This window comes from Physeter macrocephalus, chromosome 11 (genome assembly GCF_002837175.3).
Source record: "Physeter macrocephalus isolate SW-GA chromosome 11, ASM283717v5, whole genome shotgun sequence".
NCBI lineage: Eukaryota > Metazoa > Chordata > Mammalia > Artiodactyla > Physeteridae > Physeter > Physeter macrocephalus.
This window is the reverse complement of record NC_041224.1, coordinates 6,705,059-6,719,856: the sequence shown is the minus strand read 5'-3', so window position 1 is coordinate 6,719,856 and position 14,798 is coordinate 6,705,059. Positions and strand designations below refer to the sequence as shown.

The window sequence follows — 14,798 nt, the reverse complement described above, 5'->3', positions numbered from 1 at the left end:
GAATGACAGAGAGCTGGGGGCCCACGATCACCCTTCATTGCTGGAGATTTTGCTACTTGGGTAGAAATAAAAGTTATTCCGATGTATCGTTGAGTGTTAGAAAAGGGAGGGTAGAGTACAAAAAGGAATGACCTAAAGTGTGTCAGAAGTACCTAAAAAGGGTGTCACAAGTACCTGGACGCAGTTCTGTGCTGGTAAATATTGAACAACCAGCTTTGTGAAAGCCCTGCCCCGGGTTGTAGCATTTGCTGGTTTCTGTGGTGTAAATACTCCCACGATGGCCTATTTTCAGCTGCTAACTCGAGGCCACCAAGCGCAGAGTTGGAAGGAGACATACAGGAACCCATCACGGTGTAGTATTTCCACCATGTGGATGTCATAGACATGAGTGAGAGCCTGGAAAGCAATAAAATGCAACAGAACAATCGGGAAGTGGTAAGTTTTTCATATTTATTACATTGTCTTTAATACATACTTCATTTCCTTGTAGTTTTATATAATTTTATGTTTAGTCATGCCTGTATTTAACAACCAGCTGTCACAGATCCTGAAGAGTTTATCACCGGCTCTGTGAGCTGATAGAAATAGGCTCCATCCAGCATGTCTGTAGGGCTCTGGGTGAGGACCCTTGTTGTGGGGAGAGCCTTGGCCTTGGGGGGCTGTGCTCTGTGCCAGAGCTGGGTGGGTGAGTGGGGAACACTGCTCGTCCATCCGCTGTCAGCATCCATGAGAACATCGCAGGATGCCCTTAAGCCCCAGCAGTGCCTCTAAGCACCCATCATCCCACCCAGAACCAGGCTGAGAGGGGGCAGGAAGTCTCTCTGGGCTCCCACAGATCCCAAGAGGCATTAAAGCTGGTTTCCCTTAAGCATAAGCAAAACTAGCGTTCCATCTCTGAGGTTTCCTGGGCTCAGCCCTCTTCCACATCTCTGCCCCCTGGGAGACAGCTGAAATGCTTTCAGAACCTCTCCTCCCATGGTGAGAGAGAAAAGATTATCCAGCTAAAGACCCAGTAGAGGTAGGTCTGAAATTTATTCACATCTGGCAGAAGGGAGCCAGAGGCTAGAGCCTGAAAAGGAAAACCAACCTCCTGCAAAGGAGAGGCCAGGATGGGAAAGCAGTGGGGAGGCCTTTCACAACTGGCTGACGTTCAGTCCTGTTCTCCTCCGAGCGGCACCGGCAGACCCAGCCAGGCACCCAGGCGCTTCTGCGCCCATCTAACCCCGTGCTGGTAGATGCAAGACATTGCTTCCTTGGACTTCGGATCAGACGTGTTTGAGCGTCTGGTTTCCTTGGACACATCAGTTAGCCTCTTTAAAGTCATGTAAATCCTACTGGCAAAAAAAGAGAGACTAGTGCCCGTCTCAGGATAGCGATGAGCGGACGGCTCGGGACGTTAGTTAGTGCTTAAAGTACGACAGCTATTATCATTATTTTTAATATGGTCGGGATGTATCAGGATGCTTCATTATTATGAAATCCATCCATCGAAGCATCTTGACACTTAGAAAAATGTTCTCATGAACATTAATCCCGGGTTTTGATTAAGAAAGGGGAGGTCTCCCCAGTACGCACTGAGAGGAATCTGCTGGCAATTGTTTTTAGTGCTGTAACTGCGACGGCAAACCCCCAAATGTGTTTAACTCACTTGGTTTAAACTAATCACGTGAGAATAAGCAGGCAACACCTTTTTTTAAAGGCTGTTGAAATACGAATCCGGCCAATTTCCTAACATGTAATGTGTGAAGAACACCGTTTCAAAGGAGGTTAGTAATGATTGTTTTTGGAGAGGATGCTCTTCTGGTGATTTTTTTTTTTTTCTACCTCTACATTTACACTTGCAGATCAGCCTGTGCTTAATTTTTTAAAACGACTCCTTGCCTCGCCCAAGCAATAAGTTGCCCGTAGTCTCTCACATCGTGTTTGCAGGTGATGTGTGGTCCTGGGATGAGGGGACTCTGGCTAATAAGGAGTCGTGGGAGATGCTCAGGAGATAATTTCCACAAATCCATCAGGGACTGCTCCAACATTTGGCCCCATGCACTTTGGGGGAGCCTCACTGCTGAGCCCTTTTCCCCCCTCTAAAAATGGGGAAAATGAAAGCGATTGCATTGGCCAGAGGAGAGAGCCTTGAACGGTTCCTGGGGGCGTCCCAAACCATGTGGTAATCTCGGAAGCCCTAGATTAAGAAATGCTGTACCAGGAGTTTCCATTTGGGAGGTGGAAGAAGGAAGCACAGGGCAGTAGTTTCTGTCTTCAAAGTGTGGTTCATGGACCTCACATTTGGGGAAGTCACAGCACAGAGGAATGAACAGAGAAACATAATACATTTCATACAGAACGGCGTGATGTAGGTACTTTGAGAGACCCGAGTTTTAGCTTTCTGCACGTGAGAACAGAAGGTCTCTGACTCACACCTAGGCCCAGTTTAAACACGGCCTTCAGAGATAAACAGCGGCCCCAGCTGAGAGCATCTGGAAGCAGGGGATTTCTCACCCCATCTCCCCCACGTGAGGACTCCATCTCTGCCCCGGGGCCCCGCTGCCCTCCTTCCTTGCCGTTCCCACTTTGCACAGCGATGGCAAAAGTTGTGAGTACAGAAGGTGAGGAGAGGCAAAGGAAGGATAAGGACAGAGGAGACTGTCCCTTTCATCCTTGGCTGCCCTCTGGGTGGTCCGCAGGGGAAAGCCTTGCATGCTGATGCGGCAGGAGTGTAGATAGCCCCGTATCCCTTAAGGCATTCAGGTGCCTCTGCAATCTTCTCTGGGACGCCGTAGGGTGGCCAGGGCGGCGGGGCGGGCAGAGCAGAACGTAAGGATGCACACGCGGTGGTCCCCACAGGTCTGATGGAATCCTAATCCACCTCAAGATGCTGAGCGAGGCCAGCAGGTCCATGGGCAGCAGCTGCAGGGGGCCCGGGCCGGGCTGGAGGACGCAGTTTGTGTTTCAGGTACCAGAGGAGCAGGGCCAGAGTCCCAGGAGCATCAGCCTTGCGGGTGGGGGACAGGGTGGGTGTGGCGGTCCTGAATCTCCTCCCCCGGGTGCCTCGTCCTTCCATCTGCTGTGTCTTTTTAGTGGCGTCCAAGCTGAAGTCTCTGACAGTGCTTGCAAGTTTTGCAAATTACAGCTTTGTAACTTAGCAAGACTTAATATGAAAAAGTTCATTTATCACTGAAATCCACTCACATTATCATAAGAAACTTACCTACGTCAATGAAAACAATAAGACCTACTGGACTTCGAAAATACAATTTCAACTGTTCAAAAAATTTAAAGATTGTAATAGTCGTTTTAAATTGATTACTCACGTGTCTGTACAGTTTCTCATCTGAAGGTTACTGTCAGAAGTGTAAAGAGGTCATTGTTTAAACCTCTTAATGGGTAAATATGTATGTATATAGCTGCAAAAACAAAAGCCAGACAGAAAAAACTTATGCTCACGAAATCAGGCTCAAGTTCCTCTCAACTTTAAAAACATCTTATTTAAGGCTTTACTGAAATTCAGTATTTAATGATCTTCCTCAAACCCTTTTGTATTTTACTGTTATTATAATTTAAGAAAATGAAATACATTTTTCACCAAGCCACGTATAGCTATCCCCTACTTTTTTCCAGTTGATCTGAGTATTCTCTAAAAATATTATATTTTTTGAATATGAAGAAGACTGGAAAGCAGTGTCCTGTATTCTATGTATTAGTCTAGAGCCCATTAAGTTTACGTAGGCCGATGCACTGACTGGGTCACCTACCACTGTCCATCGTTTTGGTTCTGTTGAGTAAATGAGCTCTGATTTCCAAACTACAGATGACAAACCTATTATTGTCCCAACCTGCCAGTGGAGAAAGCCTCTTCAAGTACACTGCAACCTTGCAACTCAATTTTCAAGCGCATTTTGTTGGGGGCAAAGAGCTTCCAGAGCTACTCTGTAATGTGCTTTAATCAGCCACCTCTGGCTGTGCACACTCCGGCTCTGGTGGTTTCTCCTCGGCAAGTTTAAACCTCACTGTTCTAGCGTGCTGAGCAGGACTGCTTTTGCAAGCCTGTGTAACAAAGTCTTGACGGAGAAAAACGCAAGTAGTCTGCAAACTTTTTCTTTCTCTTCAACTGTCCTCTCTCTCCGGTAATCCGGGTCACCAGATCCAATCTTTGCTGGACTTTAAAAATGTATCTGAGTAAAATCTCTTAATTCACCCCACCCCACCAGATGAAATCTGCTACTGCATAAGCAATGAACAGCCAGAGAGAACCCCACTGGAGCAGCCATTTCGCCAGCTCCCTAAAATGCAACTATATTTGGAAGACCTCTATGTAGGAAGTAAGGCTAATACTCAGTTCCCAGGAGATTAGGTGTGGTTTCCATTAGCTCATCAAGGGGGTGGTTCCATGTTTCTATTTTTAAAATTGCTTATAAAGATCATCCTTCGTTGGTCACGGACAACAGATAGAGGAGAGACGTCTCTCACGTTACGATTAGAGGCAACAACCAGGCCAATCTGGTTCCCAGAGAAAAGGCGAAGGGAGCTGATGCTACAGTTTCAGCCGAGACTGGGATAATCTGCTTTTGAGTCCCGGCCAAATTCCACGGAGCCCGCGGCCCGGCCAGCCGGGCTTCTCCCCGCCCGGGCGCGGGCTGCATCTACCGAGTCAGGGCGGCAGGGTCGGTCCAGGCAGCGCGCCGTCCTGCAAGAACAGAGGAAGCCCAGTCCCCGGGACCAGGGTCGGGGGTGGTCCAGCCCTGAGACCACTCGGAAATGGTCCCCGCCCCGCGTCACTCACGCCGCTGCAGTCTAGTATTTAAAATAATTGGGGGGAAGGCTCAGTGTCCCCAATCAGTCGTCACCGTTTAATTTGCTTTGGGCTCGCTTTTACGAAAGTCTCGGGCGTCTGTCAATCCCCTTGTTATCACCGACGCCGCGGGCCCAGAAGCACAAAGCAGTGATGGGCGTCAAGGTCCTACAGCGAGAGCCTTGCCTCTCATCTCAGCTGTAGCCTCCGTCCACCGGCAATTCTCAGACGACTTCCTTGGGTGGGAATGACAATTCACTTTCCGTGGGAGACACGTGGGGAGCCTTCGGGCGGGTCCGCTGCAGTCTCGCACTTGTGTGCGTGTGAGGGTGCGTGGGCCCGAGGCGAGCTTGCGGACAGCAAAGGCAGGACGCGGACTCAGCGAGGGCGTTGGAGTGTGGGCTCCATCCACCTGGCACGTCCAACGTCCGGGTCGCCGAGATGGAGAGGGTGGGCGCCTTACAGCGTGTCTCCCCCTCGGGGCTGTCTTGCAAAACGTCCTGGTGCTCAGGAAGTACGGGCAGGGGCGCGGGGCTGGGGGTTAGGAGGAGACGGGGCAGATACGCGTTGGAACCGGGCGGTGCCACCAATAACCAGTTCCGATAAAGGCTGCAGAGAGCGAGGCCGGGCTTTGCTGGCGGGGACCCCGGGCCTCGGGCAGCGCCCCGTCACCTCGCACGGCGGCCCCTCCGAAGCCCTTACACTGGGCCGCGCTGGGGGCCGCGCCTCACCGCCCCGCGTGCGTGGCCCGGAGCGAAACCCGGGCGGGGCGGGCCGCGTTCCGGGAAGCTCCCCGCGCTCCTGCGGCGCGGCGGGGGCAGCACGCGGCGCCTCCGTTCGCCCCGCCCCCCGAGCACACAGACACACCCTCCGGCGTGGGGGGCGCGGAAGGGCTGAGCGGTCTTCCCTCGGCGGGCGGCCGGGGGCGGAGGCGGGGTCGCCCTTCCGGCTCCGCGTCGGGGCGCCCTCTGCCCCCGGCCGCCGGCTCCCCAGGCCGGAGGGCACTCGGGGCCCCCGGGAGGCGTGGCGAGGCCGACCCCGCTCCCGGCGCGCCCCCCGTCCCGCCTGCAGCGCCGCCCAGCGCCCCGAGGGCCAGCGGGGGGAGGCCGGAATTTCCCCTCGCGGGGGCTCGGCTGCCCCGCCGGCCGGCGGCGGCTCTTTCTGTTTACGAAGAGAAAGGGGAAATGGAAAAGGCGGGGAGGCGGCGGCTGGCGTCCGCTGCACCGCCCCCCGGCCGGCCCAGAAGCTGTGAGTCAGGGGCCGGCGAGGGCGGCCTGGGCGCGCGGGAGGCGCGGGGCTCACTCGACCGCTCGGGCCCGGACGGCGCGCCGACGCTCCGCGGCCGGTAGCCCTGGCTCCCGCCCTGCCGACGCCGGACCTGGGGACCCCGGCGCGCCCGGCTCCCGGGAACCGCCCGCCAGCCGCGCCGCGAGCCGTCGGGGGACGGCGGCGGGGGCGCGCGGAGGCCGCAGGTAGGTCAGAGCTCGGGGGCTCGGGGCTGGCGTTCGACCGCAGACCTGCTGGGTGCCCCGGCGGTTCGCACCCTGGGGTCCGGAGAGCCCCAGCATCCGGGAGGGCTCCGGGGCCCTGGGGGGGGGGGGCCGTGCCAGTCTCCGGCTGCGGCGCTTCGGGGCTGCGCGCGGGTCGCGGCTGCAGCCGGCGCAGCTGGAAGGCACCTTGCGCAAGGGTCCCACGGGGCGCCGCCTCGCGACTCCTCCCCCTTCCTCCTCCTTCCCGGATCCCTAGCGCGCGAGCAGGGCAGGTCCCGGCTTCCCGCCGCGGGCGCCACCCGCAAGGCTGCGCCCTCCCTGCTCAGACCCGGTGAGTGCGCCCCGGAGGCGCGGGGCCCGGCTGCCGCTGGCCCTGGCGATGGGTGCTCTTCCGATGTGCAAGCCCTTTAAGGCTCCCTTCGCCTTAAGGACCGGGAGGAAGGGGGGGGGGGCGGTTAGCGGGGTCGAGAGCCTCCGAGCAGATGAAACAACTTCACGCTTGCTTGCATCCCGGATCCCATTCTGCGACCAGTAGGGTGGTTATAGCAGAACACGAATGCTGGGCTTTTGGCCTAAGAAAGAATGTTAAGGGGAAAAATGTTACTTCACAGATGTTTCCCCGTGGAAATGCAGTATCAGGATTCCGAAGTTCTAGTTCTAGGCGGAAAACCACGTTGAAAAGGAAGCGCAGCGTCCAGATCGTCCCAAAAGTTAACGGGGGAAGGCCGCGAGCTGTCTTTAAGAAAACATTGCAATGTCTGTTTCACTTTTGGAAAGACGTATTTTGGCCCACGATAAAGGACTGCTCCCGACAAAAACAGGGAAAGAAGCAGTAATACAGTTGCTTTGCATACGTGGGGCCTGAGTTTTAGGTACTTGCCAAGTAGAAGGTAATTTGAATCGGCAGCCGCCCCCAGATCTGATGGATTGAGGTTGGTGTGCGGTGTTTCTGGCAGACGTCCTATAAGGAAAATTGGATGTTTGAGGCATCTAGAGGTTTTGAAGTGGCTGTGCTTCTAATACAGCTAGAATGGCTTCATTCTCGGTTTCTTTTAAAAAATAAATTTGTTTATTTATTTATTATTTATGTTTGGCTGTGTTGGGTCTTCGTTGCTGCGCGTGGGCTTTCTCTAGTTGCAGCCAGCAGGGGGTGCTGAGGTGCGCGGGCTTCTCCTTGCTGTGGCTTCTCTTGTGGCGGGGCACTCGCGCTCTAGTTGCACGGGCCTCAATAGTTGTGGCTTGCAGGGTCAAGAGCGCAGGCTCAGTAGTTGTGGCGCACGGGCTCTGGAGCGCAGGCTCGGTAGTTGTGGCGCGCGGGCTCTGGAGCGCAGGCTCAGTAGTTGTGGCGCGTGGGCTCTGGAGCGCAGGCTCGGTAGTTGTGGCTCGCGGGCTCTGGAGCGCAGGCTCGGTAGTTGTGGCGCGTGGGCTCTAGAGCTCAGGCTCAGTAGTTGTGGCGCGCGGGCTCTGGAGCGCAGGCTCAGCAGTTGTGGCTCGTGGGCTCTAGAGCACAGGCTCAGTAGTTGTGGCGCACGGGCTTAGTTGCTTCACCGCATGTGGGATCTTCCCGGACCAGGGATTGAACCTGTGTCCCCTGCCTTGGCAGGTGGATTCTTAACCACTGAACCACCAGGGAAGTCCCAATTCTCGGGCTTTTTGAGAAAAAAATATTATTAGAAGAAGTCTTATTGAAGGTGTGCCCTGAGGGGCAATGTACTATTTTGGCAGAAAGATCTTTTAAATGTGAAGTAGCATGAGGTATAATCATCCTTTATAAGGTAGGAGCCTACGCCAGTAATCTTGGCCATTTTCATTTGCACTTGCCAGGAAACCCTCAACTTTTGTTTATGGAGACGGAATTAGCTAAGAGTATGCCATTATGTTTAGGAGAGTATTTCCTCTTAGCTTCACTGCCAATTTCAGAAATAATTTGAAGCAGATAATTTTGACTGTATCTGCCCGCTTGTTCTTTTCTAAAATTGGTATAGTCCCCTCCCGCGTTAACAGGTGGGGATTTAATGCAGGTTTCTATTGAACACTGTGTGGGGAAGGGTGCTTGCTGCTAAAGTGAAATACAGAACCCTTCATCATTCACTTTTCTAGACGTCAGCTGATGGTGAATAACGCAGAAATCGTTAGCATCTTGTCTGCTTACTTAAGGCCTGAAAACGCTGAGGCTTTTGCCGGCGCCTTGAGCGGGCAGTCGTCAGGGTTTTCTCGGGAGCAGGCGGGTTTGCACGCGGGTTGGCGGGAGTGGAGGCTGGCGTTGCAAAGGGATCAGTGGCACGGAAGACACAAGCCTCCGCCTCCCTGCCCTCCCCCAGCAATCAGATTATGGGCGTGTGTGTTTCCGCCTCTCGGGTTTTACACACAAATGTTCCAGACTTTCTGCAGGATTTAAAAACCAAAACCTGCCTTTCCTCTCTGGATCAGCTAACCGACTTGTAAACTGTGTGGACTTTTTCCTCTCTTTCTATAGCCCTGTTACTACTGGGAACTTTACTTTCTCTCTGGCCAGCCATTCGCCAAGTAAATCCAGCAGCTTTGGAACTTTTCAGCCAGTGGGGTCCTAAATTGAGCTGTTGTTGTTTCAATTCCATTTTTTCCCCTGTAAATTCTACAAGTAGAAACTGCAACTAAATGGCCCGGTGAAACCCAAGTCCAGTGTTCCTCCATTAACCTGAAAAATACCTTTCATAAGCCAACAGACTCCAAGAGCCTGAATCTGTCTTCCTCAAAGACCAGCCAGGTCTCAGAGAGGGGCCTTTCCTTTGCTCTCTAGATGTAACTGTAATGATAACGGCCATCAAAACATTTCATTGGTTTCTGCCTTTTTTTTTTTTCTTTCTTTGTCTCTTTTTTTAGAAACAGTCTTTAAAACCTTACTGTGAAGAAGGGGGAGGGTGGGGGGTCTTTTGGCCTAAGAAAGAATGTTAAGGGGAAAAATGTTACTTCACAGATGTTTCCCCGTGGAAATGCAGTATCAGGATTCCGAAGTTCTAGTTCTAGGCGGAAAACCACGTTGAAAAGGAAGCGCAGCGTCCAGATCGTCCCAAAAGTTAACGGGGGAAGGCCGCGAGCTGTCTTTAAGAAAACATTGCAATGTCTGTTTCACTTTTGGAAAGACGTATTTTGGCCCACGATAAAGGACTGCTCCCGACAAAAACAGGGAAAGAAGCAGTAATACAGTTGCTTTGCATACGTGGGGCCTGAGTTTTAGGTACTTGCCAAGTAGAAGGTAATTTGAATCGGCAGCCGCCCCCAGATCTGATGGATTGAGGTTGGTGTGCGGTGTTTCTGGCAGACGTCCTATAAGGAAAATTGGATGCTTGAGGCATCTAGAGGTTTTGAAGTGGCTGTGCTTCTAATACAGCTAGAATGGCTTCATTCTCGGTTTCTTTTAAAAAATAAATTTGTTTATTTATTTATTATTTATGTTTGGCTGTGTTGGGTCTTCGTTGCTGCGCGTGGGCTTTCTCTAGTTGCAGCCAGCAGGGGGTGCTGAGGTGCGCGGGCTTCTCCTTGCTGTGGCTTCTCTTGTGGCGGAGCACTCGCGCTCTAGTTGCACGGGCCTCAATAATTGTGGCTTGCAGGGTCAAGAGCGCAGGCTCAGTAGTTGTGGCGCACGGGCTCTGGAGCGCAGGCTCAGTAGTTGTGGCGCGCGGGCTCTGGAGCGCAGGCTCAGTAGTTGTGGCGCGTGGGCTCTGGAGCGCAGGCTCGGTAGTTGTGGCTCGCGGGCTCTGGAGCGCAGGCTCGGTAGTTGTGGCGCGTGGGCTCTAGAGCTCAGGCTCAGTAGTTGTGGCGCGCGGGCTCTGGGGCACAGGCTCAGTAGTTGTGGCGCACGGGCTTAGTTGCTTCACCGCATGTGGGATCTTCCCGGACCAGGGATTGAACCTGTGTCCCCTGCCTTGGCAGGTGGATTCTTAACCACTGAACCACCAGGGAAGTCCCAATTCTCGGGCTTTTTGAGAAAAAAATATTATTAGAAGAAGTCTTATTGAAGGTGTGCCCTGAGGGGCAATGTACTATTTTGGCAGAAAGATCTTTTAAATGTGAAGTAGCATGAGGTATAATCATCCTTTATAAGGTAGGAGCCTACGCCAGTAATCTTGGCCATTTTCATTTGCACTTGCCAGGAAACCCTCAACTTTTGTTTATGGAGACGGAATTAGCTAAGAGTATGCCATTATGTTTAGGAGAGTATTTCCTCTTAGCTTCACTGCCAATTTCAGAAATAATTTGAAGCAGATAATTTTGACTGTATCTGCCCGCTTGTTCTTTTCTAAAATTGGTATAGTCCCCTCCCGCGTTAACAGGTGGGGATTTAATGCAGGTTTCTATTGAACACTGTGTGGGGAAGGGTGCTTGCTGCTAAAGTGAAATACAGAACCCTTCATCATTCACTTTTCTAGACGTCAGCTGATGGTGAATAACGCAGAAATCGTTAGCATCTTGTCTGCTTACTTAAGGCCTGAAAACGCTGAGGCTTTTGCCGGCGCCTTGAGCGGGCAGTCGTCAGGGTTTTCTCGGGAGCAGGCGGGTTTGCACGCGGGTTGGCGGGAGTGGAGGCTGGCGTTGCAAAGGGATCAGTGGCACGGAAGACACAAGCCTCCGCCTCCCTGCCCTCCCCCAGCAATCAGATTATGGGCGTGTGTGTTTCCGCCTCTCGGGTTTTACACACAAATGTTCCAGACTTTCTGCAGGATTTAAAAACCAAAACCTGCCTTTCCTCTCTGGATCAGCTAACCGACTTGTAAACTGTGTGGACTTTTTCCTCTCTTTCTATAGCCCTGTTACTACTGGGAACTTTACTTTCTCTCTGGCCAGCCATTCGCCAAGTAAATCCAGCAGCTTTGGAACTTTTCAGCCAGTGGGGTCCTAAATTGAGCTGTTGTTGTTTCAATTCCATTTTTTCCCCTGTAAATTCTACAAGTAGAAACTGCAACTAAATGGCCCGGTGAAACCCAAGTCCAGTGTTCCTCCATTAACCTGAAAAATACCTTTCATAAGCCAACAGACTCCAAGAGCCTGAATCTGTCTTCCTCAAAGACCAGCCAGGTCTCAGAGAGGGGCCTTTCCTTTGCTCTCTAGATGTAACTGTAATGATAACGGCCATCAAAACATTTCATTGGTTTCTGCCTTTTTTTTTTTTCTTTCTTTGTCTCTTATTTTAGAAACAGTCTTTAAAACCTTACTGTGAAGAAGGGGGAGGATGGGGGGTTGGGGGGGGATAGGTAGCCGCAGCCCATTTGCAGTTAAGAAAGGCGGCCTAATGCAGTATCTGCAAAGCCAGGGATCCGACCCAGTCCTTCGATTTCACGCGCATCGTGGCAGCTGCACGAGACATAGTTTATTTACTGTGTACCAGACTCCGCACCCAGCACCTCACGCTCCTGAACTCCTTTGATCCTCACAACCACCTACAAGGGACGTGCTGTTATTACTTGCAGTTTGCAGGTGGGGGACGTCGACATGCAGTGAGGTTAAAGTACAAAACTTGCCCAAGATCATGCAAACGCTAAAGGAGGGGCTGCGATTGGTCCCCTGCAGTCTGAGTCTAGATGCCGTGCCATAACTGCGCCATCCTAGACTCCTTTCCCCATAACACAATTTGTAGTGGCGCAGTGGTTAAGACTCCGCGGTCCCAACGCTGGGGGCCGGGGTCTGACCCCTGGTCAGGGAACCAGATCCCACAGTGCATGCCGCGACTGAGACGTCACATGCCACAACTAAGGAGACTGTGAGCCGCAACTAAGAAGCCCGCTGGCCACAAGTAAGACCTGGCCCAACCAAAGAAAATAAATATTTTTTAAAGAGAGCATTAAAGAAAAAAAGAAAGAAAGAAATGGATCGTCCAATAACTTCATACGACACTAAATTGCATGGTTCTTTTCTCAAGTGAAATTCACCAAGAGGCCTGTGTCTGGGTCTTGCGGGCACGTGGTCCCAAAAGGTGGACTATTTCCTGGAGTTTGGTGCTTGTGCCGCAGGTTGATGGGAGCCTGCGGCTTTTATTTAGCCCTGTGTGTTGAACACATTGAAGGCCTGTGCTTTCAAGAACCTGAAACACTTCTCAGAGAGAGGCTGCTTCCAGGAGCACAGTAGTTTAAGTAGACATCCATACCTTTTCACTTTCTTAGCTCTCTTAAGTCCTTTTATCTTTAATCCTTTGGAATGGCGTCGTTCCAAAATCCTGAGTAACAGCATCGTTGTTTACCCTTGATTTACCTTCTTTTTCTCATTTACAGATCCCCAAGTGTGGCTCCTGGTTTGTATATAAGAACTGAAATACCGGGGTTTGCTGACCTTGCCCATGTCTTGCTTATGATAGATTTGGCTTCCCTGGCTTATGATAGATTTGGCTTCCCTGGCTTCTTCATAAAACCACAACTTCTAGAGAGTCATTTATCTAGATATTAAGTTAACCTTGTTGAGTCTTTGAGATGCACGCTTTGTACTGTTAAAGAATCCTGCTCACAGGAGGGGACAGCTGACCACAGGTTAGAGGAATCTCCTCCTTTCTCGTACGCATCCTCAGCAGAAGGAAGATTTGAGATTTGCCGTCTCCCTTCTAAATGAGCTGTTATTTGCGGCAGAATTACTCCTGAAACTTGACTTACCATCATCACATTCGCTTAGATTAAAATCGGTTTGACATGCTTCTGGCTTCAGGGCCTGAATTTTATTTGCAAAGTTAGCTCCTGAATTTGGTAAAGGAGTTTTTTTTTTTTTTTTTTTTTAAGTAAATTTCCATTTTAATTTTATTTATGTATTTATTTTTTTTGGCTGAGCTGCGTGGCTTGCGGGATCTTAGTTCCCCGACCAGGGATTGAACCCTGGCCACCGCCGTGAAAGTGCTGAGTCCTAACCACTGGACTGCCAGGGAACTCCCAAGGAGTTTCTTTTTTTAAAAAAAAGTCACCCACGGCCTAAAAGCCACAGAGATCATGCAGGGAAGATTGTCCCCTTGCGGGATCGGCGGGGTTGGAAACTGCCAAGGACCAGGAGCCTCAGCTCCTGCCGCTCTAATCCATACTTACGTTTAGCGAACGTCTCTTTCCAGTGGCTACAGGTGATGCCACCAACTCAGTGAGTTAAGTGCGAAACGAGTGAGCTCGCTGGATCTCAGGTGTCCTCTCCGTAAAATGAGCGCCAGACTAAAGGTTATCTAAGGTCCCTTTCTTCACTGTCTGCGCGCTTGACCTCACACACACTGTGGCCAGAGCCCTTATTTTATAAACAAGGTCATATAGAAGCCTGTTCCCGATCCTTTCATGTCAGTTTCCCCTTGATCTCAAACGCAAATACAGTAAACAACTAAGTAGCTGAGGTTTCTTTTGCAGACTCTCTGGAGAGCCTGACAGTGATGGAGTTCATGAGCTCTGGAAGTGACGGCAAAGAAGAAATCCATTTATTAATGAAACACTTGAACGTGTCTGATGTAATAGACATTATGGAAAATCTTTACGCGGGTGAAGAGCCCGTGGCCTACGAACCCAGTCTGATGACCGTGTGTCAGGACGGCAGTCACGAGGAGGAGGAGCGTTCCGACTCTGTGCTGCTCGGTGGCCAGGAGGGGCCTTGGCTTTCATCGGTCCGATACGGAACCGTGGAGGATTTGCTTGCTTTTGCAAACCACATATCCAACACCGCAAAGCGTTTATACGGACACCGGCCACAAGAATCTGGAATTTTATTAAATATGGTATGTTTTTTCCTGGTCAGTTGAGTGCTGTGTGTTCAGCTTACTGCGGCTGCTGCACGTAACGCTGAGTGGGATTGGAACTTGGTTCAGAAGGGCTGCCGGGTATGGTTTTTAAACTGGAGCACCTGTAGGAATCACCTCCACGGGAGAGATGCAAAAAACAGTCGTCGTTAAAAGTGCCATTTAAAGAATCTTTTCCATATTTTAGGAGTAGTTCTGCAAATGGGTAATTAAGAAGAATGCATTTTAATTTAACGATTCACTGAAGAGCTCATTCGTCAGTGAGGCCCAAGAGAAAGCCTTCCTGAGATTCCTTCATCTGAGAGGGGAATAAGACTTTGTCTTTAATTAACATATATTCTTTACGTAGTATAGTTGATGTATAATTTTATATAAGTTATAGGTGTACCATATAGTGATTCACAATTTTTGGAGGTTACACTCCATTGATATCATTATGAAACCTTGGCTGTATTCCATGTGTCACACGGTATGTCCTTGCAGGTTATTATATACGTAATAGTTTGTGTCTTTTAATCCTCTACTCCTTTCCCGTTCCCTCTCCCCACTGGGAACCACTAGTTTGTTCTCTATATCTATGAGTCTGTTTCTTTTTTGTTATATTCACTAGTTTGTTTTATTTTTCAGATTCCATGTATAAGGGATAGCATACAATATTGGTCTTTCTCTGTCTGACTTATTTCACTTAGCATAATGCCCTCCAAGTCCATCCATGTTACTGCAAATGGCAAACTTTCATTCTTTTTTATGGCTGAGTAATATTCCATTGTGTGTGTGTGTGTGTGTGTGTGTGTGTGTG

General features: G+C 50.9%; 2 protein-coding genes across 4 annotated transcripts in view; one reads left to right on the top strand and one right to left on the bottom strand.

The window, feature by feature from the left end:
• Positions 1-444: 444 nt before the first annotated feature.
• LOC129392496 (basic proline-rich protein-like) lies at positions 445-11,104 on the bottom strand. The gene is made up of 8 exons (XM_055087673.1): positions 11,086-11,104; positions 10,738-10,842; positions 8,429-8,533; positions 7,131-7,237; positions 6,881-7,012; positions 6,576-6,798; positions 3,831-6,462; positions 445-3,401 (listed from the first exon to the last, which is right to left on the bottom strand). Exons 1-7 carry the CDS (start codon positions 11,102-11,104, stop codon positions 5,294-5,296), a joined length of 1,860 nt encoding a protein of 619 aa, XP_054943648.1. The 3' UTR covers positions 445-3,401; positions 3,831-5,293.
• MAP3K8 (mitogen-activated protein kinase kinase kinase 8) overlaps positions 6,105-14,798 on the top strand; it is a 28,185-nt gene continuing 19,491 nt past the window's right edge. Inside the window, exons 1-2 of one of the 3 annotated variants that reach the window (XM_024116436.3) lie at positions 6,105-6,258; positions 13,617-13,978. In XM_024116436.3, coding sequence (XP_023972204.1) covers positions 13,640-13,978 — 339 coding nt within the window. In that variant the 5' untranslated portion in view covers positions 6,105-6,258; positions 13,617-13,639. Of the gene's footprint in view, positions 6,259-6,477; positions 6,608-11,485; positions 11,731-13,616; positions 13,979-14,798 lie in introns of those variants that run through there. The other 2 variants (XM_024116435.2, XM_028495467.2) reach the window with 2 other exon arrangements.

Excerpts from the sequence above, each read along its gene's own strand:
- LOC129392496 (XM_055087673.1), bottom strand. Across the intron at positions 6,799-6,880 it reads CACGGGGAAACATCTGTGAA|AATGGGATCCGGGATGCAAG; the intron begins GTAACATTTTTC and ends TACTGGTCGCAG. Across the intron at positions 6,463-6,575 it reads GGGAGGGCGCAGCCTTGCGG|GTGCCTTCCAGCTGCGCCGG; the intron begins GTGGCGCCCGCG and ends CCCTTGCGCAAG.